A 24,030-nucleotide genomic window follows, 5' to 3' on the forward strand; every position below is an offset into this window, starting at 1 on the left:
GGAAGCTAAGGCAGGGGGATAATGAGTTCAAAACCAGCCTGGGCTGCATAGTGAGATACTGTCTCAAAAACAAAACCAGGGCTGGGGCTGTAACTCAGTGGAAGAACACTTGACTGGCAAACATAATGTTCTAGGGTCAAGCCCCGGATCTGCTAAACAAAAACAAAGGCATCCATTCTAGGAGATATAGTGAGTATAAAGCTAGCCTGGGTTACATAAGACCATATTACAAACAAACCAAACAGGATAGAATTATTTGAAAATGATGTAAAAGGTATGACACTATATTAGCTATTATTGGAAAATTGGTCACACAGAATGTAAAAAGACATCAAAATCAGGTTCATAAAATTGGGTATAGGAGAGAAGTTGAGCCCCTTCTAAGGCCATACATTACAAATAGACAATATGTCCAGCAGTGTTTAAGCTCCTGAGAGCTATAGCATGAAGTAGCTGAGGCTCATTAACATGAGGGAAAAGATGTGGAAGGACAGGAAGTGAGAGACACTGTAAAACAACCAAAGCAACCAGCAAGATGGGTTGGTGGGTAAAGGCATTGCTGCCTCGCCTGACAAACTGAGTTCGACCCCTAGGAGGCACACAGTGGGAGGAAAAAAATTAACTTCTGCAAGTGGTTTTCTCTGGCCTTCACATGTGCCCTGTGGTACTCATGCACATACACACAATAAATCAATACAATGTAATGAATAAACTAAGCAAATAAACATATAGCAAAACAAGAATTTGATCACAGAATATGAGAGCGCTAATACAACTTCGTAATTAATCTTAAGAAGAATCATTTCAATTAACAAATGTCAAATATTTATTTGTTGAGTGAGAGCCTTAATTGAAGAGTCTGAGAAATTTTCTGAGTTCTAGAGTGGACATTGGCACTAGGCAAAAATACTGAAATGCAAATGTCTCATACACTATTTGTGGCACTATAATGTTAGGTGATGTTTAAAGGCTGCTAATTTTTTTCTTCTGATCTATGTTCTTTGACTATAAAGGCACACTATATTTGGCCTCATGGAGAAATTCTATCTAATTTTCACATTGAAAATGTATTTGATTATAAATTATTGTGATGCTTTAAAGAGTTTGTATCACAAAAATCACTTGAACTCTCATCATTTCTTGTCTCTTAAGAGTTTAGAAGACTATTTAGCATTTTGTATCGCCTAAGAAATTCTATTTTAAGAGTCAAAACAAAGAACTGAGTCTCTTCTAATCACATGGCTGCACAGTTGGGGCTTCTGATCAGCTTGTGGTATTTGTGAGCAAGATCTACAGCCCTTCGTCCTTGTTGAAAGGGAAAAGACCACAAAATTGAATTCCAATGATTTCCCATTTTTTTAACTCCATGGAAAAGATAATTTACTTCTTCTTTGGTAAAGTTTTTACGAATTCTTCTTTTTTCTGTAATGAATGGAAATTGTAGAAGATATTAATACTTGATGAAATAAGAAATCTTCTTAAGACTCAAATAAATGTGTAACTTATTCCATAGAGATAGACTACAGAATGAGAGTTTGATGCCAGAGACACTTTTCAAATAGAAATTTACTTCAGTTTAAAAGATCATTAAGTGAGGTGCTATCACTGTGACTTCCTTAATGTTATAGCGTAATCCATTGAAATAATATCCACATCTATCAATCAAAAAGCAAGTTTATAAACATTAGATTTTAATGAGCATTGCTGTGAGGATGGTTAACAAACAGCTTACCTAGCTTATAGATACAGTCTTCTCAAAGGCTCCATAACTTTACAGAATAGAGAATATTAACATTTGTTATTTATTTTTTAAATCAATGATTTAAAAAAGTGTTATTTTGAATACCAGTTTTCAAGAATAAGAGTCTTTTGAAGTTCACTTAAAAATAAAACACATGTAATATCTATAGGGATGCTCAGCTTTTCAAAATATAAAAGCAGAATGGGTCACATAATGGAAAAAGAAGCTTGTAGGTTATCTTTCCTTTTCTCTCTTTTTCTTTTTTTTGAGACGGGCTTTTCCTATGTAGCATGGGCTTGCCTCAAACTCACTATGAATTCCATGCTGGCCTGGAACTTGGAATCTTCTTGCCTTAGCCTCTGGAATGTTGGTATTACAGGCATGTTCCTCCAAATCTGGAAATTTTTGACGGTCTGGTTGTTTAAGAGTAAGTTCTATAACAGAAAGAATACATAGCTGGTAAACCGGTATTTCAGTTATCTCTTGGTGACTATTATGAGGAAACAGTTTTATTATTACAGTGTGTGTGTGATATGTATGGACATACTCATGCCATGGCATGCATGTGGAGATCAGAGAACAACTTTGTGGAGTCAGTTCTTTTCTTCCACTTTGATATGGGTTCTGAGGATCAAATTCAGGTCATCAGGCTTAGTTGTAAGCACTTCTACTGCTGGTCTCTCTCCAGCCCCAGCAAATAGGATTCCTCCAACTTTGGAATTCACTGATAACTTGTGTGGCACTGTAGACAGATGCCAAAGAGACGTGCTTTAGCATTTCTGCCTGAGGCTGCTACTTACTTTAGAAGGAATGGATAAATAAAATTTGACCCTTACAAGCCAACACTGCTGGCCATTTGTCTACCTTCCTGAGGTAAGTGTGATGGTTTAAAACAAAAGAGAACATCTTCCTAGCAGATGCTGAGAAGTCTGTTATTACTTAGTATTTAAAATGCAAGGTCCATGAAGGGAGAGACTTCTGAATAGCTTAATTACCACTGTATTCTCCAGGCTCAGAACAGTATCTCAGACATAGTAGACAATCATGTATGAAGAGAAATTTCTATTTATTTATTTATGAGAAAAATGTTATTGATAAAACTGCCTCAAAACTTGTACATGAAATTACTCCTTAGCTTGGGGAATGCTGGAAAACTGTTGTTACCCAAGTTTCTTTGAAGCTTCACTTGATAAATGACTTATCTCCTTGTATTCAGGACTGGGTAGGTTATAACTTTTAGGTCAGAGACCTTAAAGTTGTTCACATAAAGCCCCCCATTTCTCTGACTTAACAAATTCTATAGACTCTGCACTTCAAGGCTTCACTCCATGGCCTTTTGAGTGAAAATTTAAAACATTATTATTTTTTATCAGGCTTCTAGAAAATCTTGCTATGTAGCTCACACTTGCCTCAAACTTGTAAGCCTTCTGCCTTAGTTGTGGGATTAGGGACATGAGTCACACACCCAGCCTCATTGCTATTCTTAATATCCACTGTGTGTTAGAGAAGAAAATGAGCAAGAGGGCTTAATTCTAGAAATTTTACTTGTCAAATCTCTCAACACAGCAAGCTATCTGAAAAAGAGCTTTGGAGGAGTCTTCAATACTTACATGGTACATTGCCCTTCCTCAAAATGATAAGCTCAAATCTGAGTATAAACTACAGTTAAATGAATGGTAGTGAGACACCTAATATGAAAGGCAAATTAATCAAGAGGAAAAAAATGGTCACATACTAAATATTCCAGACTTGGATCTCTTAATTTAGGATCATTCTGTATAATTAGTGTATAGTCATAATTATGTCCATTTGCAATGGGCTTGCTGATTATTTTTCAATGTAAATTAATTATAGACTAATTTTTAGTTGTTATTTATTTACTTTTAAGAAATTACTGAAAAAAATCTATTAATAATTTGATCTCAAGTACTTGCCAAGAACAATTTTTTTTTTTTTTTTGGTTTTCTGGGACAAAGTTTCTCTGTGTAACAGCCCTAGCTGTCCTGAAACTCACAGAGATCTACCTGCCTCTGCCTCCCAAGTGCTGAGATAAAAGGCATGTACCACCATGCCAGACTAAGAACAAAATTTCTAAGGGCAGCATGTCTGTATGAGACAAAATTCCCATTTTGTAATAGCTACTAAAGAAACTATTACTTGGAAAAATAGGCATTTCATGCCAGGGACAATGCTTCATACCTGTTATCCCAGCACTTGGAAGATTGATCTATGCAGTAACTAATAGAGTGGCACTGTATTTAATTTTAACTTACATAAATAACCTTTTTGTTGTTTTTATATTTTTTGAGATGGGCTCTTGGTATGTGTACTCTGGCTGGCCCAGAATTTGTTATGTAGACCACGCTGGCTTTAAATTCCAGCAATTCTCAAGCCTTTGCCTCCTCGGGGCTTGGATTATGGGAAGACACCACCACACCTGGCTTTACATGAAAATATTCTTTTGGTTTTTTGAGACAGGGTTTCTCTGGGTAACCACCCTGGCTGTCCTGGAACTCTCTGTAGACCAGGCTGCCCTCAAACTCACAAAAATCTGCCTGCCTCTGCCTCCTGAGCATTGGGATTAAAGGTGTGTACCACCACTGCCAACCTATGAAGAATTTTTTTAAAAAATTATTTATTTTATGTATATGTATGAGCCTAAAAAGTTCATGTTTGTGAATGCAGGCACACTTGGAGGCTAGAGGGCATCAGATCCCCTGGAAATTGAGTTACAGGTGGTTATAAACCACCTGATATGGGTACTGGAAATAAAACCCATGTCCTGTACAATAGTAAGCACTCTCAACTGCTGAGCTACTTCTCCAGCTCCATGAATAACTTAATGTAGAAAAAGATTCAAGATGTATGAAGTGAATTTTAAGTAGCTTTCAAGGTTTGGCTATGAAAATAACCAAATAAATGTTAAGTGAGACAAAATGCTTGTTGGATATACTAAGTCCAAAAGTCTGTAATAAACAACAGGGTAGCTCTACTAATATTATTAATCTCCAGATAACACTAACAAGTAATGGACCCCACTTCATGTTCTTAACCCAAAGGTATTATCTTCCTAGGATTAGAAGAAAATGATTTAACTCTCTTGAAATCTCTTTGATAAATTTGGAATGATGAAAAGCCAGAGACATTAACCTTATGGTTAATTTAAAATTACATAATCAGTCAGTGTGTATAGAAGCCAGAGAGGTCAATTTTGGGTTTCTTCCTCTTACTGCTTGCCACCTTAATTATTTAGACACGTTCTCTAGCTAACCCTGAAACTCACCCATTGGCAGGATTGGATGGCCTGCCTGTTCAGGGATCTGCCTGTCTCTGCCCTCCCAGCACTAGGCTTACAGACATGCCACCATGTCCAGCATTTATGTGGGAGCTAGAGATCCAAAGTCAGGTCCTCGTGCTTGTACAGCAAGGACTTCAGATGACTCCTCCCTCCCTCAAGTCTCTATACACTAACTTACTAAGGATTTTTTTTTAAAGAGAAAATTTATCCCATTTGTCACTTCAACCTTTATTGTTTAAAATACTATAGTTATGAACAGAAGTTGTCTGTAAAGTCTCTCTGAAGTACTTGACCAGAGTTTGTAGATGTCCAGGAGATCTGATGTCTTCTTCGGCCTCCATGGGCACTGCATGCACATGGTGCATATATACACATGCAGGCAAGTATTCATACACATAAAAGAAAATTAAATAAAATCTACAAAACTAGTTAAAAATAAATAAACAAAAAGGAATGTCTGTTTCCTAGAGCTCTTCCTCAGGTGGCAGGCAGCAAGTAAACAAACACCATAAAGGAGGAAGAGGGTGTCTCTTTTCAGTACGTATAATCTCAAGGGTTATCATTTTAAGTAATTAATGATCACAGTCATTCAGCTCTTTTGTTTCTAGGAATATGTAGAATTTAAGCCTATTTAAACATTAAATATATTCACTTAGTCCTTCAGGGGCAGTAGATTCTTTACTAAGTTGTCTTCTTCTACGGGGGGTCAGCAAAATTTCTGAAAAATATAGAAAACATTTAGTATTCTTAGAATATCAATCTAAATAGTTACATATCAATTCCACTATACTATGATACTCCTTATCCTCTTCTAGTCGGAATCCTTAAGTGAACTAGAAATAATTGTTTATTATATTCCTTACTGTCTATGAGTGTTTTGCTTGCGTGTGTGCATGTATACGACATTTGTGCCTAAAAAGGGAGCTGGATTCCCGGAACTGGAACTACAGATGGTTGTGAGCCACATGTGCGTGCTGGAACTGAATGAACCTGGACCATCTGTCAGAGCAGCCAAGTGCTCTTAACTGCTGAGTTATCTCCCCAGACCCACCTTTTTTTGTTCTTGGTTTTGAAATAGGGCTTCTCAGTGTTGCCCTGGCTGTCCTAGAATTAGCTATGTAACCCAGGCTGGCCTTGAACTCAGGGATCTGCCTAACTCTGCTTCCAAAGTACTGAAATAAAAGACATGTGCCACCACACCTAGATCTTTTTTGTTTGTTTTTTGAGACAGGGTATCAGATAGATCAGGCTGACCCAAAACTCTGTATAACCTTGAATTCCTGATTCTCTTGCCTCTACTTCCCAGAGGTTGAGAATATCAGTGTGTGTCACCATGCCCAGTTTAGGGAGGATTTTTAAGACATTATAGACTAAATCTACTCTAGTATATCGTAAGCTACTGGTAACCTAGAGATAGGTTTTTCTTTCCAACAGTATTTTACACTCTAGTCAATATACTTAATTCTTTAGCTGGTAGTTCAGAATGTATAGCCATAATTGCAGTTAAAGCTGCTGAATTAGTTACCTTTGTCACAGATAAGTCCTTTCCTTAGCTCACTTTTATATTTGTCTTCAGCTTCCATAATAACTTTATGATGATCACATGGGTGTGCACAAGAGTGCAAAAGCTTGCTAAAATTTCGGCTGTTGAGTTTTCTTACCACTATGCAACCTGAAAGAAAACAAATTAAGTTGATGTACAGATGTTACAAAATTATCTACTAATAACTCTGTAAAAGCAGATAACCTGTTGGGTGGTGGTGGCACACGCCTGTAATCCCAGCACTCAGGAGGCAGAGCCAGGTGGATCTCTGTGAGTTCAAGGCCAGCCTGGTCTACAGAGCTAGTCCAGGACAGGCTCCAAAAGCTACAGAGAAACCCTGTCTCGGAAAAAAATAAAAATAAAAATAAAATAAAATAAATTTAAAAAGCAGATAACCTCTAAGATGATAAACTAAAGTGAATTAAGAATTTGTAAGTATTTCAAGAAACCTCAACTCATCTCAGAGAGTAAAGAAAATAAATACAAAGAAATAAATACAAAGAAAGAGGTGTGATCAGTTATAGCCATACAGAAAAGAAGCATCCAACCCACTGGGGTGACACATGCCTACAATCCTAAGTACTTAAGAGGCCAGGGCTGGAGAGCAGGAAGTTTGCAAGTTCAAGGCTAGCCTGGGCAATTTTGTGAAACCTGGTCTCAAACAAAATAAAACAAAAAAGTAAAGGGCTACTACAGGTCAGTGTACAGTGCTTGTCTAGCATGTGCAAAGCCCTAGGTTCAGTTCTCAGTACTGAAAAAGGACTAAAGATTAGTTCAGTTGGTACAATATTTGCCTAACACTCACAAAGCTCTGGATTAAATCCCTAGCACAGCATAAAATTGGGCACACACTTGTAATTCCAGCATTTAGGAGGCAAACGCAGGAAAATCAGAAGTTCATGTTTACATAGTGAACTAGAGGTCAGTCTGGGATATATGAGACCATCTTCAATAAACAAATAGAAAAGAAAAACAAACAAAAAGTATACACGTTGGTTTGGTCTTGAGCTATTAAAGGAAGGTACCTAAAGAAATTGGGATGGTTTGACTGAAATGTCGCCCATAGTCTCAGGCACTTGAATACTTGGTCCTTAGCTGGTGGTGCTGTTTAGGAAGGTTCAGGAAGTGTGTCACTGAAGTGGGCATTGAGAGTTTAAAGATCGGTGCCATTCCAGTTCACGTTCTTTGCTTCCTTCTTGTGAAGGAAGATGTAAGCTCTTAGCTCACATGGTGGTCACGGTGATGGACTCCTATCTCTCTGGAACCTTCCTTCTCTAAGTTACTTTGGTTCAGGTATTTTATCATAGCAACAGAAAAGTAGTACAGAAGTATTCTTTATGCTCAGTCAATTTTCTGTTTGCTTTAAACATTATTATGGAACATTTTAAACACCTAAGAGTAAAGGGCAGATCATAACAAACATTTGTGTTTAGTTCACCTAGTTTCATAATTATTAAATCATAGAAAGTCAAATTGTATTGACAGACATCTGGCTGTTCTGGTACTCACTCTGTAGACCAGGCTGGTCTCAAACTCAGAGATCTGCCTGCCTCTGCCTCTCGAATGCTGGGATTAAAGGCATGTGCCGCCACCACCTGTAGAAAGTCAAATTGTATTGACCTCTCTCCCATTATAATATATCCATGAGGACAATGGAATTTGCATTAAATATCATTCATTTATGAGTACTTATGTATCTCTAACATAAGAATTCTGCTTTTCAAATATACACAACTATTACCTAAGAAAATAATTACTATAATCTAACATACAGTACTTGTCTTAGTTAGGGTTTCTATTGCTATGAACAGACACCGTGACCACAGTAACTCTTATAAAGGGAAAGGAAGGAAGGGAAGAAGGGAGGGAGGGAGGGAGGGAGGGAGGGAGGGAGGGAGGAAGGAAGGAAAGGAAGGAAGAAAGAAAAAAGAAAGAAAGAATTTGTTATCAAGCAAGACACAGTTTTACACACTTATAGTCCCAGCATCTTGGGAAGCTGAGCTGAGCCAGGAGGATCACTTAAGTCCATGAATTCCAAGCCAGTCTAGGCATTATATAAAAAACTTGTTCATCTTTCCAAAAATTTTATCAAGTGGCATTAATATTATGAATGTGGTACAGTCAGGCAGTGGTGGTGGTGCACACCTTTAATCCCAGCACTCGGGAGGCAGAGGCAGGCAGATCTCTGAGAGTTCGAGGCCAGCCTGGTCTACAGAGTGGGTTCTAAGACAGGCTCTAATGCTACTCAGAGAAACCCTGTCTTGAAAAAAAAAAAAAAAAAAAGAATAGCAAGTGCTCTTTACCACTCAGCAATATTTCCAGCCCCTGGCTGTCCTGGAACTCACTCTGTAGACCAGGCTGGCCTCAAACTCACTAAGATCCACCTGGCTCTGCCTCCCAAGTGCTGGGATTAAAGGCGTGCACCACTACCACCTGGCTGCACTTGCTATTCTTACAGAGGAGATTGGTTTGATTCCCAACACCCATATAGTAGCTAACTACTTCCCACAACTCTATATCCAGGGGATCCAATAACCTCTGGACTCCCAAGGACTGCTGCACACATGATGTACATGAACTCACATAGCAACACACATATACATGAAAATAATTTTTTTACAAAGAAATTTTTTTTTTGTTTTTTTTTTTTGAGACAGAGTTTCTTTATGTAGTCCTGAACATCCTGGAAATCTCTCTGTAGACCAGACTGACTTTGAACTCAGAGATCTGCCTGCCTCTGCCTCCTCAGTGTTAGGATTAAAGGCATGTACTGCCACCACCTGGCTACAAAGAATTTCCTTAAGCCACTGGTTTTAGCTAGGTGTGGTGGTGCACATCTGCAATTCCAGTACTCTAAAGGCAGAGGAAAGAGGAACACAAGTTTGAGGCCAGTTTGGGCTATATGGAAAGATTCAAAATAAATAAAAGACTCAAAAAAATTAACAAGCCTGGGCATGGTGATGCATGTAATCTTAGCACTCTGGAGGCAGGGACAAGAGGATCATCACATGTTTGAGGCCCAACAGACCTGAGGCAGGCAATCATAGGAACAAGTTTAGTAATCTGAGACTGTATATAGTGGGGTTGTGAACAATCTCCTCTTCTAATAATGCACTTGGCAGCTGTGGTGGTTTGAATGAGAAATGTCACCATAGGCTCAGGTATTTGAACACTTGTTTCCCAGTTGATGGTGGCGTTTGAGGAGGTGGAAGTGGTGCAGCACTGCTGGAGAAGTACCTTGATAGGGGTGAGCCTTACCCTACTTTCAATCCATGTTTTGATTCATGTTTGTGGTTGAAGATACAATCTCTCAGCTTTCTGCTTCTGCTACCATGCCTGCTGCCATGATGGACTCTTCTCCCTCTGGAACCAGAACTCAAACTACACGCTCCCTTCTATAAGTTGTCTAGGTTATGGTGCTTAAATACAGCAGACTAGTTCCATTGCCTAGATATATTATGTACAAACAACCCTTTCTGAACAATGCACTAAATAGTCTTGGATATTATACTCCATGTACATATCTGCATCAGACTATACATATACCTTTCTCTGAACAAAGGGGTAAGTTTCTTCTTCCTTGATAACAATCAAACTTACAGGTTATATTTTTATTATTATTATTATTTTATTTTTATTATTATTGTATTTTAATATGTATATAGGTATTTTGCCTACATGTATATCTGTGTACCAAATACATGTAGTGCCCAAGGAGGTCAGAAGAGGGTGTTGGATCACCTGGAATTGTAGTTATAGATGGTTGGGAGCAGCCATGTGGGTGCTAGGAATTGAACATGGGTCCTCTGAAAAAGTAGCCAGTGATCTTAACTGCTGAGCCATTTCTCTAGCACCTTTTTTATTTTTAATTGTGTGTGTGTGTGTGTGTGTGTGTGTGTGTGTGTGTGAGACTACAAGACTCCCACAGGCTTATATATTTAAATGTTTGTTTTCCAACTGGTGGACTATTTAGGAAGAATTAGGAGGTTCAGCCTTGTTGGAGGTGTGTCAACGAGGGGTTGGCTTTGGAGATTTCAAAAGCCCATGCCAGGCCCAGTCTTGCTCTTTCTACCTGTCTTCATCTTGCAGATGAGATGTAAGCTCTTCGCTATTGCTCTAGCACCAGGCTGCCTACTCCCAGATGATCACGGACTAAGTCTGGAAACTGGAAGCAAAGCCCTAACTAAACGCTTTCTTCTCTAAGTTGCTTCGGTTATGGTGTCTCATCACAGCAATAGGACAGTAACTGGCATAGTCATGGAAGGGAGGTGAGAGTTCAGATCCCTGGGAGCTAGATTTACGGTGGTTGTGAGCAGTGCATGTTGGAGCCTTAACTCAGGTCCCCTCCAAAGGCAGTATGGCTCTTAACCACTGCCCTAAGTGTAGACAATTTCTATTCAAATATATATTCCCAGTGTATCTGTATATAAGGAATAGAAAGGCCAGCCTGAACTGTTTTGGGGTTCATATACAATAAGACAAACAGTGTTCTCAAGTAAACGCTTAGGAAGATTTCCCTATTTACCATCCTATGCCTGTGTATAACTGAATGGGCACATGATTAAAATCAGATGCAGTATGGGGAGGGACATGCACAGTAGAATGATTATATAACCTAATTTATCAATCGAACCAGAGAATGCTCATGCTATACCTTTTAACAACTAAACTCCTTTTCTTGAGGCCCAAACAATAATTGGGGTCCTGAAGTACTCTAACGAATAGAGCCCACTGTCAGTCTTGACAGTGTATCCCTCTCTAATCAGTACTACTGATTGGCTCTTAATAAAGTTACCTTGTTACTTTTGTACATCCATGTGAGCCCTTATTTTCAATGCTTTGGATTGCTGTGGAATAATCCTTCTGTATACTGTGAAAATGTGTTGCTCGCATTGTTAATAAAAAGCTGATTGGCCAAAATAGGCAGGATTTTCAGGGCAGAGAGAACACTGGGAAGGAGGGTGAAGTCAGAGGACTCACAAGTCAGACATGGAAGAAGCAACATGAGAAGTTCATAGATGAAGTAAATGAGCCACAGGGCAGCACATAGATTAATAGAAATGGGTTAATTTAAGTTGTAAAAGCTGGCCAGAGACAAGTCTAAGCTATGGGCCAAGAATTTAAAAGTAATAAGTCTCTGTGTGGTTATTTGGGAGCTGGCTGGCGAGACAGAAAAACTCCACCTACAAATGGGGCCCAAATGTCTGGTACCAACATCCACATAATAACTAAGAAAGCTTTAAAAAGTTTCTAAATACACACACACACACACACACACAAAAGATCTGAATGTGGCTTCCTAGTCTCATGTCTCTCATGCTGGCCACAATACAGAGACACATCTCCCAGCAGCTGCCTGTGGGATGAAACCAGCTGTCAACTACCATGGGATAGCGCCATTCACTAAGCTGAGCAGTGCTGGGGCCGACACAGCAGTTTAAGATTCATCTCATGCAATCAAAGACTACTATAGATGCTCAGTAAAGACAGATCCAGATGGAAAAAAACCTCTAAATGGGTTTCAGTGTGGTTAAAAATATACACAGGCTTGGAGAGAGAAGAAAAAAGGTATATATAGTCATAGATTTAAAAAGAAAATAGTTTAAAAATTAAGTCCTTAAAAAAGGAGCAAAGTAAGATAAAGAGTAAAAAAAAAAAAAAAAGCCACATAAAGATGAGAAATACTTAGTCTGGATCCTGTATGGTATTGTGCTGTCTTTAGATTTTCTTATTGCTAATGAAGAAACAACAGCTGCTAAAACACATTGGATTATGAAAAAATGGCTGGATTAAACCAACCTATACTATTTTTAAAAAATGCCTTGACTTCAAAATGGATGTCAAAAGATATTACTTTGTGGAAGAGGTTATGCTTTTATTTCCACAGGAAATGAGAGGATGTGGAATTATTCTAGGTTGATATGGATCAGGTTTGATCAGGAAAGACCCCCCTGAAAATCCTGGCTATAGACATAAAGAAATAAACCTAAAAAGACTACAAAATACATAATGTATATTTTACCTGCTCAAACATAAAACAAAAAAACATCTTTGGCTGACAGTGGTGGCACATGCCTTTAATCTGAGCACTTGGGAGCAGAGGCAGACCAATCTCTGTGAGTTTGAGGCCAGCCTGGTCTACAGAGTGAGTCCAAGGATAGCCAGGACTGTTTCACAGAGAACCCATCTCAGGAAAAAAAAATCATCTTTGGCTAACTTGTGTGCAACATACAGGCTATACTTGTATTAATACAGACATGTATGTTACCTTTAAAAGTTTATGTATTTTCAGAACAAGGGGACCAGACACCAATGAAAACAGATGGCCCAGGTGATCTAGCATTTCAAAATGGATCTATTACAGTCTCCTCAGAGTCCTGCATCCAAAATAGTTTCAAAGCTGCTGGATGAGATGGTCCAACCTTACAAACTACTCCAGTCAAGACTTAACAATTATACTAATTTTCTCAAGGTTCCCCTAAAGATATCAGCACCACAAACTACAGGAAGTAGTCTAGAGAATGACACTGACATTCCCAAATGATGGGTTATGGATGTTTGTTATCATTTAAAGGGGGTTGATTACAAGATTTTATTGGTCATAGGAAAAAAGCTAAACAAAAGAGTTAAACTCAAAGATCTCTTTCTAAAAGAAAAAAGGGGGGATTATGATATAGGAATGATAGGAAAAAAAGGGTAGATTATTGAATCTACTTTAATACTAAAAGTAACTATTAATCATAAAATATTTTACATTGGTATGGGATTTGGTTTATTGATAGAGACTTAAAATTAATTTTGTTATACTGTATGCATGTTTCTACTCTTATTTGGGGTATTGTGGTATTGGGGTACATTAAAATATAATGTATAGGGGTTAGGTCCTGCCTCAACTTGGTATGGCAGACTTTGTTGACTACCCAAGGGAGGCCTTACCCACTCTGAGGAGTAGATGTGGGGGGGTGGAAGGGGAGAGGGCAGGAGAAGAGAAGAGATGGGGAACTGGGGTTGGTATGTAAAATGAAAAAAATCAAATAAAAAATTATAATGTATAATTATAAAATACAGGTTAGTAGTTAGTCATCTATAATAATCAAACTTGTAGTCCTATATATTAAGTATATTTTCAAGGTTAAACAGATATATTTAGATAGTCTCCAAACACTTCAAAGACCTATAGTATTTGGCATTTAATATGTTTAATAACCTAAGGCTTTTCATGACAGTGAGACACATCTGCACCTGGCAGTGCCAATCAATGTTAGATGAAATCATGGGCACTGAAGAACCTCCATATGAAGTTTGCTTCCTTTGTGGCAAAAGTTAGCCATTGGGCAAGAAACTGCCTTTGTGTCAATTGCTGACAGTATGTTGTCCAAACTGGACCAGCAGGACACAAAAGAAAGTACTGCCAAATATTTGCCAATACAAGGTAGGACAGTTCATAAAAATTCCCTGCTTCTCAAAAATGTCTGTCAAATATACTAGGCCTGTAGGCCAAAGTTGGATGTTCCAATCTTACAAAAGAACTTTGGGTGACTGTCCAGGCAGTCAGATGTCCCTTTTGTTAAGCAACATTATAGCCTTCTGAAGTCTTTGATGGAGTTAAAGGCTAAATAATTAGACTTAATTAGTTATGACAAAAGGTAAATTTGTAGCATGAATCTTAAAATGTCTTATTAATAAAATCAAACCCGAGGCCAGTTATTGAGGTGAATGCTGGAAGACCAGAGAAGCAGAACAAGCCACAGCTATCTCACCTTGCCAAATCCTCAGTGATCCTGTTTCCTCAGACTGGAAGCCTCTGTGTCCTCATCCCAATAGCTCTCAGCTGAACTGTTGTTGCTCAAAAGCCTGAATGCTTAACCAGCCAAATACTTCTAGTTTCTGTTCTTCACGCCTTACATATCTTTCTGTTTTTGCCATCACTCCCTGGGATTAAAGGTTCACTTCTTGAGATTAAAGGTGTGTGTCACCATGCCTGGCTGTTTCCAGTGTGGCCTTGAACTCACAGAGATCCAGAGGGATTTCTGTCTCTGGAATGCTAGGATTAAAGGTGTGAGTGCCACCATATTCTAGCCTCTGTATCTAGTGGCTGTCTGTTCTCTGACCCCAGATAAATGTACTATGGGGCACAATATTTTGGGGAACACAAATTTTACACAGTAAATTAGTGTAAAACTTTAGACTCAGAAAGATAAGATAAATAGCAGAGTATTTTCTCTAAATTTGCCAAATACAAATGAACTGGATATTGTAACTATAATTCTTACATAATAACTGTTTTTCTTGTATATAACTTTACTATGGTAAAGTTAAAACCTTCCTTTTTTATTTAGACAAAAAGGGGGAAATGCTGTGGAATAATCCTCTTATACACTGTGAAAATGTGTTGCTTGCATTGTTAATAAAAACCTGACTGGCCAATAGCCAGAAAGGATTTGGAGGCAGAGAGAATGCTGGGAAGCAAAAGAGTGGAGTCAGATGTGGAAGAAGCAAGATGGAAAGTTCAGAGATGAGGTAAACAAGCCTCAGAGCAGCATATAGATTAATAGAAATGGATTAATTTAGGTTGTGAGATGGCTGGAGGGCTAGAGAGATGGCTCAGTGGTTAAGAGCACTGGCTTAGGTTCAATTCCCAGCACCCACATGGCAGATCACAACTGTCTGTTACTTCAGTTCTAGGAGATATGATACCTTCACACCAATGCACATAAAATAAAGTTAAATAAAATTATTTTAAAAAAAGAAGAGATGGCTGGAGACAAATCTAACCTATTGACTGAGTATTTATAATTAATAATAAGTCTCTGTGTGGTTATTTGGGATTAGGCTGGTGGGACAGTAAAACTCCACCTACATTGGATAAGAGGTCAAAAACCTGAGAACACATGATCCTAACCCTGGCCATTAGTAACAGAGCTATAAAATGAGACCCAATGTCAATAACATAAAAAAAAAAAAATCAATAATGAGTAAGTCACTAATTTTAGCGGAAAAATGCTCCAGGTAAAAATTTAAAGTTCAATAAAATGACAAAAATAACTAAATTAATCAATTAACTGGTTTTAGAGGGAAAGTGAGGCTTTAGGTAGCTTTAACATATAAAAATAAATAGAGTTGGGGATTTGGCTCAGTGGCAGAGTGCTTGCCTAGCAAGCTCAAGGCCCTGGGTTCGGTCCTCAGCTCCACAAAAGAAAAAAATATAGAATGGTAAAAAAGAGAGGAGGGACATCACAACGTAGTAGTAGAGCACTTGTCTAATATGTGCGAGGTCCCAGGTTCATTCTTCAGTGATGGAAAGAGTATGTGTGATAGTGGACAAGAGAGCAAGTGCACATTTGAAGGAATTAAGGGAATGAGTGTTTATTCCTTGAGAAGGAATCAAGAAGAATCAGCAATAAAAGTAGAATACTACACTGGCATAGTCATACATGCTGATAATCCCAGCACTTGGAGGCCCAGGCAGGAGGATCACTGAAAGTTCAGGACAAGTCTAGTCTACACAGCAAATTTAAGGCCAGCTAGGGCTATACAATCAAACTTCAACTCAAAAGATCCCTCTCAGGGCAGGGGAGATGGCTTAGTGGTGGAGAACACTAACTGCTCTTTCAGAGGACCAGGGTTCAATTCCCAGTACCCACATGACAGCCCACAACAGTCTGTAACTAATTCTGGGGTGCCTGACACTCTGCTCTGACCTGTTTGGGCATCAGGCACAATTGATACATAGGCATACATGTAAGCAAAACACCCCTCCCCACTCCACACACATAATTCCTCTTCTCTCTTAAAAAAAAAGAGAGAGAGAGAGAGAGAGAGAATGTAGAGTAGGTGAACATTTAAAGGGAAAGAAAATTTACCAAATATTTGGATTTTTAATATGAGGAAAAATAAGCCTGGTTCAGGTAAGACAAATTGATGTAATAACCCCAATTATCTGCCTAGGTATTCTGAAATGAACTCAAGAGGTTCTATAAATGCTGTGAAATTTATAAGGTAAGTACACAATAATCAGCATCTATTAGTCATGAACTACCTAGATCAAGGAATTTCGGGACTGAAACATTAGGTTAATCTGGGAGTGATGGCTCACTGCTCAAGCTCAGGATAGCCTAGGCTACACAGTTGGTTCCAAGTCAGCCTGGATTACAGTGTGATACCTTGTCTTAAAAGCAGTATAAAGAAACTTGAGATTAAACCACGTTTCTCATATTAATGCTGTCTGTGGTGGTTTGAATAAGAATGGTCCCATTGAGGCTGGAGAGGTGGCTCAGAGGTGAAGAGCACTGGCTCCAGAGGTCCTGAGTTCAATTCCCAGCAACCACATGGTGGCTCACAACCATCTGTAATGAGATCTGGGGCCCTCTTCTGGCCTGCAGGGATACATGAAACAGAACTGTATACATAATAAATAAATCTTTAAAAAAAAAAAAAAAAGAATGGTCCCATTGGCTCACATACTTGAAAGCTTCGTCACCAGGGAGTGGTACTACTTGAGAAGAATTAGGGAGTGTGGCCTTGTTGGAGTAAGTGTGTTACTAGAGGTGGGCTTTAAGGTTTCAAAACCCAGAATCTCCCTCTCTTGGCCTACAAATCAGAATGTAGCTCTCAGCTATTGCTCCAGCACCTGCCTGCATGCCATCATGCTCCCCATCATGATGATAAATGGATTAAATCTCTGAAACAGTAAGCAAGTCCCTAATTAAATTTTCTTTCATAAGAGTTGCCTTGGTCATGGTGACTCTTCATAGCAATATAAATGTGACTTTGTTTGCCTGTATGTTTGAGAGATTAAGTGGTATTACACTGCCTAAGCTAGCCTGGAATTCCTAGGTGCTAATGATCCTTTCTGCCTCAATCTCTTCAATCTCATGTCTCTCTTTCTCTCTGTCTCTGTCTCTGTCTCTGTCTCTATCTCTCCCTCCCTCCCTCCCTCCCTCCCTCCCCCCCCCTTTTCCTGGTATTTCAAGATAGGTTTCTCTGTGCAGCCCTGGATGTCCTGGAACTCACTCTGTAGACTAGGCTGGCCTCAAACTCACTGAGATGTGCCTGCCTCTGCCTCTTGAGTGGTGGGATTAAAGATGTGTGACACCACTGCCCAGAGTGCCTCAATTTCTTAAGTAGCTGGAATATAGGTGTGCTAATTTAAAGGAAGGGACTGCGGAAAATATTTTACAATTATATTAGACAGAAGAGACAGAATATGGGATTCATATTATGATTATACATCAACTTCAGAGTAACAGAGATGAGAGTCTTCATCCAAAATAGAATAGTGATGTGCTGAAATGAACATGGAGCAACCCCGGTTTCCTCTATAGAACAGTGAGTATAAAAAAACAAGAAATGGTACGGTGTGAAGAAGAGAAAGGTTTGGATAAATGCAATGAGATCTTATAGAAAAACAATCAGTAGTGGAGCATGGGACACTAGGAACTTTAATAAACTTATGGGAAATATAAAACTATATATGGAATACTTAATACCTGTTTAGACTATAAAGAATAAATATCTATTTCTCTGCTCTCTGAAAACATATTTATTTTGCTCATTTAAAGTTATAGATAGTGTTGTGACAAAAACAAAAATAGACATACTAATTGCATTTACTCATGTGGGCCTGGCCCAATGCAAAACAGACAATATTGACTTGAATGCTTTCAAAATTCAGATTGTCATATATTCAAAGGAGATTAAATTAAATTATAAGGCATAATTATTATAAATTCTAGTTAACCAATAGCAGATATAGATTCAATTATGAAATTATTATAATTAAAAAATACTCACCTGAGCACCTATAATTCAACATTTTGTCAGTTGCTTGAAAACCAACTTCTTTATCTATTATGTCTAAACACAATGTAAATGGATCTGAAAGAAAATGCAAAACATAAAATTTTTTGTTTAATGAAAATGTTCTGAAATTTATAATATTTATTAAGCCTCAAATTTTCATACATTTTCTCTCACTACTACATATCCAGTCTCTTAGTGGATAAAGAGAAAGATTCTGGATATGAGTAAATGGTAATAAAGGTAGGTGTGCCAAAATCAAGAGTATGGGTAACATAGGGCAAATAACCAATTTACATTTGAATTTCAGCCATCCAAATACGTATTTTCTTGAAAAAACAAAAAAACTTTTGTTTTTGGTTTTTGGTTTTTGGAGACAGGGTTTCTCTGCGTAGCTTTGGAGCCTGTCCTGGACTAGCTCTGTAGACCAGGCTGGCCTCAAACTCACAGAGATCCACCTGCCTCTGCCTCCCGAGTGCTGGGATTACAGATGTGCGCCACCATCCACCACCACCCAGCCACAAAGAAACATTTAAAATCATACCTGTTACTGGTACCTGCTGCTTTCTATTTTTGACAGTGTGAGTCGGATGTTTGACAACATGGTCACTAAAAAAAAAAAAATGGATACATTATTAGAAGTAAAGAGTCTATGGTATGGGGGAAATTTTAAACAGTATGGTGGTTCTGAATGTCCATCAGGCAAATAGAGCTGTTTCCAAAATCTAATACTATAATCTGAATGTTAAATGTGCCCCAAAGTCCATTATTCAAGCCCTGGCCCTTAGCTTGGCACTATTGGGAGATTTTGAGATGTTCAGGAGGTGGGGCCTTGTACAAGGTCTTAAGGTCATCAGGTATACACCCTTGAAGGGGACTTGTGCAATTCTGGCTTGTCCTAGTCTGTTTCTTGGCTTAAGAGGTGAGTGGTTTGCTCCAACAGATTGATACCCTATGCAGCCCTTGCTAGAGACCTCAAAGCAAAGGGTACTCAGCTCACCATGTCAGACTGTAACTTCCCAAAACAAACCATAAGTCAAACCTTTTCTCTGTAAAAGTTAATTGCCTCAGGTTATGATGACAGAAAGCTGACTATCACATCAACAGATTTGGTCAAAGTAGGATCTGCAATAGTCATAGCCTTGTTTGTAGACATAAACAAGACTCCAGAGAGTAATAACATTGATAAAAGACAAAAGCGAAATGTTATTAAAACAAACAACAACAACAATAACAAACCACTAACAGAGGGCTGAGGAAGTAACTCCCTTTTTAAAAACAAAAACAAAAATCTCCTTTATCCTAGACTGGCCTTATACTTACTCTGTATTAGAGGGTGACTTTGAATTTTTTATCCTGCTGCCTCTACCTCCTGAGTGCTGGGATTAAGTTATGTGTTGCCATACCCAGTTTATGTGGTACTGGAGCCTTGAGTTTGATTCCTAGCATATGACAATGTATGTGTGTGTGGGAAATAGATGAATGGATAATAGTCTGAGTTATTAAAAAAAAATACAGGAGAAAACATTTAAAAGAAGAAAAAGGGCGGTGGTGGCGCATGCCTTTAATCCCAGCACTCGGGAGACAGAGGCAGGCGGATCTCTGTGAGTTCAAGGCCAGCCTGGTCTACAAATCAAGTTCCAGCAAAGCTACACAGAGAAACCCTGTCTCCGGGGGGGGGGGGGGGGAGAAGAAGAAAAGATGGGCTAGGGATGTAGCTCAGCTGGTAAAGGGTCTACCTAGCATTTGTGAAGCCCTGGTTCAATCCCCAGTACTACATAAACTGGGTATGGTAATTCATAATTCATAACTTAATCTCAGCACTCAGGAGGTAGAAGCAGAAGGATAAAAAAATTCAAAGTCACCCTCTAATACAGAGTAAGTTTAAGGCCAGTCTGGAATACAGGAGACTTGGTTTCAAGAAGAAAAAAAGAAGAGGAGGAGAAGAAAAAAGGAAGAAATGAAGGCCAAACGGGAGAGAACAAAATCAGTGGGAGAACATGGAAGACAGTATAGCAAACAATAATCTAACAATAATCACTGTTAATATCTGTGATAGTCTGAATGTAATTGGCTCCCATAAATTCATAGGGAGTGGCACGATTTGGAGGCATGGCTTTGTTGGAGTAGGTGTGGCCTTATTGGAGGAAGTGTGTCATTGTGGGGGTGAACTCTGAGGTCTCCTTTATTTAAGCTATGTTCAGTGTGGTACACAGTGGCTTCTGCTGCCTGCAGATCAAGATGTAGAACTCTCAGCTCCTTCTCCAGCACCATGTCTACCTGCATGCTCCATGTCCCACCATAATGATAATGGACTAAACCTCTGAACTGTAAGCCAGCCCCAATTAAATATTTTCCTTCATAAGAGTTGCCGTGGTCGCCAAGCCATGGTGGCGCAAGCCTTTAATCCCAGCACTCGGGAGGCAGAGGCAGGTGGAACTGTGAGTTCGAGGCCAGCCTGGTCTATAGAGCGAGATCCAGGAAAGGCGCAAAGCTACACAGAGAAACCCTGTCTCGAAAAACTAAAAAAAAAGAAAAAGGAGTTGCCGTGGTCATGGTGTCTCTTCACAGAAACAGAAACCCTACGACAACAGCATTTTGTAAACTGGGCATAGGACATACACCTGTAATCCCAGGACTTGGGAGACTGAAATAGGAGTATCATGAGTTGTAGGCCAACCTGACCCAATCTCAGAAAAAAAATTTTCCATTATGAAACCATACTTTTGTGTCTGGTAAATAAATCCTTAATGTCGGCTGGAAAGATAGCTCAGTGGTTAAGTGGTCTGCTTCCAGAGGACCCAGATTCAATTCCCAGCACCGACAGGGTAGCTCACAGTCATCTATAACTCAACTCTCAGGGGATTTGACACATTTTTCTGGCCTTTCTGCAGGCCCCAAGCATGCACATAGTAAGTAGACACACATGCAGGCAAATACCCATACAGAGAAAATAAAATGAAAAGAAGTAAATATAATATTTAAAAGAGAAAAAAGATATGGCAAGATGTATGTTTATTTTGTATTTTGAGACAGAGTCTCACACAGCCCAGGCTGGCTCTCAACTTGCTTTGTAGCTGAAGGTGACTCTGAGCTCCTGATCTTCCTACCTTCACTTTCTGAGTGCTGGTATTATGGGCATGTGCCACTATGCCCACTTGATGCAGTACTGGGAATCAAACCCAGGGCCTTGTGCATACTAGGCATGCACCCTACCAACTGAACTCTTTTGTCATAAATAACCCTTTTATGGGGGCCAATTTCAAACTACCACAGATACTAACAACAATTATTGTTCATGTCTAGCCCTGTGTAAATCTATTTGTAGGAGGTACAAGACAGAAGTGGAAAACATTTAAAATGCAAGCATGAGTAACAAACTGACACTAAAATAACATTAATAATAGCTAAGATAGAAACATGGCCAATCTTAGAGTCAGAGAGCTAGCTCTGCAGTTAAGAGCTCTTCTGGAGGACACAGATTTGATTCCCAGCACCCACATGTAGGCTCACAACTGTCTATAACCAGTCCCCAGGGATCTGATGCCCTCTCTTCTGGCCTGTGTAGACACCAGGCATACACAGTGCATAGACACACATGTGCAAACCACTCATAACATAAAAAATAAAAACAGGGCCAACTGGAAAAGAGAAAAAAGAGTATGGGTGAAAGCCTTGGAATAGAAGGCAAGAAGGCTGGCCCAAAAATATATCTCAGCATTCTGCAATTTCCTATCCCTGAGAAGTGAGGTTAAAATTACCACTGAGAATGGACTTGACAGAACTTCCATGCAGCACTGCTAAACTGCCCAGTTTTCTCAGTTCTGACAAAAGTGTAAATTTTCCTTTGGCCTGTTTCTATTTTTCTTTTGGACACTGGTCAAAAGTCTAAGCATGTTTTCCTTGACACTATGTATTATTTCACTTTCTTTGAAACCCTCTTCCTCTTCCACCAAAAAGCTTCTAATTGACCAACGTTGCTCAGCAAGCCAGCTTTTGCAACTCCTAACTTAAAAACTCACAGCTTTCGCTCTTCCTCTATTTCTTTCATCCTAGCAGATGCTGAGATTAACAGCTTGTTTGCCTTGTTTTTCTTTCAAACTCTAATAAAATTGTCCTTGAGCTAAAAATTAAAAAAAAAAAAAAAAGACTTTGCAGAGGAAGGAGTGATAATATAATCCACCTTCCTGATAGTTTGCCCTGCAATCTGACCAGAGCATAGTCTCCTCTTCGTTGTCCTTAAGTAAACAGCTATCAGACAAACACAAGAAGGGGTTTAAGAAAAGCTGCACGCCTACGTCCAATATGACATGCTACCTGTGAGGGAAAAGGGAAGTACTGGGAAAAAAATTGGATTTTCATCAAACTCAACTCTCTTCACCACAGTAAACTTGCAAACAGTTTTTTGTCACACTGTTGACAGGTTCAATGCTTTCATTATTGCTTCAAATATAGGGACTTAGTTTAAGTTTTTCTTTTGTGAGCATCATTTCTAAAATTCAAATTTGATTGTCTTAGGGTTTCTAGTGATGTGATTAAACACCATAATCAAAAAACAAGTTGAGTAGAAAAGGGTTTGTTTGGCTTATACTTCCATGTCATAGCCCATCATTGAAGGAAGCCCTGACTTTGATCACTACCATCAAATAAACTGGGGGTAGTAGTACACATAAGGGTAACTTCAAGGTCATCACTGGCTACAGAGGTAGTAGAAGGCTTTCTTGTTATTCATGAGACCCTGTTTCAAAACAGAAAATAAAGCAAAAGTGTCTTCAGTGGCTCCCCACATCCTGTGGATTAAACTCCCAAATCCTGAGAACAATATGCAAAGCCTCTGATAAACTACCATCCATACCTCCTCATCCAAATTCATTGGTCAATTAAAAAAAAAAAAAACAACGAAGAAACAAAAAACCTTTAGAGCTGGGGATGTAGCTCAGTTGGTAGAGTACTTATTTACATCAGCAGGCCATAGGTTCAATCCCCAGCACTGTAAAACTTGGGTGTGGTTATACTTGCCTGTAATATCAGCTCTAGGGAGGTAGAGGTAGGAAGATCAGGATTTCAAGGTCATCTTCAGCTACATACAACCTTGGGGTATAAGAGATCCTGGCTCAATTTTTTCCCTCTCCCATACATGCTCATGGCACGCAACCTTTACTGAAGGGCAGTGAGGTGCACAAGCACACACACTAAAAGGCACCGGAGTGGGAAGGAGACGTACTAGGAAGAAAAAAAGGGATTGGCGGGAGGAGAAGGGGTAAGAATATTCTAAAAGGGAAATAAGATAAAGTACATTTTATATGTATAAATTATAAAAGGATACATTTGAAAAAAAAGAAACAAAAAATTCCCACTTTAGGCTCCTCCCAAGACCAGGTTTAATCATTCCTATATCCACAGTGCTTAACAACATGGTACACAATAAGTACTTATTAAGTAAGCAAGCACTATAGTCATTAAACTATACCTTGAGTGAGAAACAGAATCCTTTTGGTTAAAGGTCATTTTTTCATTTAAGATTTGAGTGCAGCTTGAAGTGGCTTTATGTAAACTCTTATTCTGCCCTCTCTCCCTATAGCAAGGATTAAGGGGATTTGTGTTCTTTTTCAGAGTCTTCATTTGATTTTCATTTGCACAAGCTTTAGA

General features: G+C 38.9%; 1 protein-coding gene across 1 annotated transcript in view; it reads right to left on the bottom strand.

Annotated features, from left to right (window-relative positions):
- Window positions 1-237: 237 nt before the first annotated feature.
- Terb1 (telomere repeat binding bouquet formation protein 1) overlaps window positions 238-24,030 on the bottom strand; it is a 56,511-nt gene continuing 32,718 nt past the window's right edge. Inside the window, exons 13-19 of the mRNA XM_036188524.1 lie at window positions 23,852-24,030; window positions 18,926-18,990; window positions 18,376-18,459; window positions 6,565-6,711; window positions 5,692-5,757; window positions 2,053-2,175; window positions 238-1,422 (exon numbers count right to left, since the gene is read on the bottom strand). The exon at window positions 23,852-24,030 is cut by the window's right edge and continues 168 nt beyond it. Of these exons, the coding sequence (XP_036044417.1) occupies window positions 1,235-1,422; window positions 2,053-2,175; window positions 5,692-5,757; window positions 6,565-6,711; window positions 18,376-18,459; window positions 18,926-18,990; window positions 23,852-24,030 (852 nt within the window). The 3' untranslated portion in view covers window positions 238-1,234. The remainder of the gene's footprint in view (window positions 1,423-2,052; window positions 2,176-5,691; window positions 5,758-6,564; window positions 6,712-18,375; window positions 18,460-18,925; window positions 18,991-23,851) is intronic.

Source organism: Onychomys torridus, chromosome 5, assembly GCF_903995425.1.
Source record: "Onychomys torridus chromosome 5, mOncTor1.1, whole genome shotgun sequence".
Taxonomy (NCBI): domain Eukaryota; kingdom Metazoa; phylum Chordata; class Mammalia; order Rodentia; family Cricetidae; genus Onychomys; species Onychomys torridus.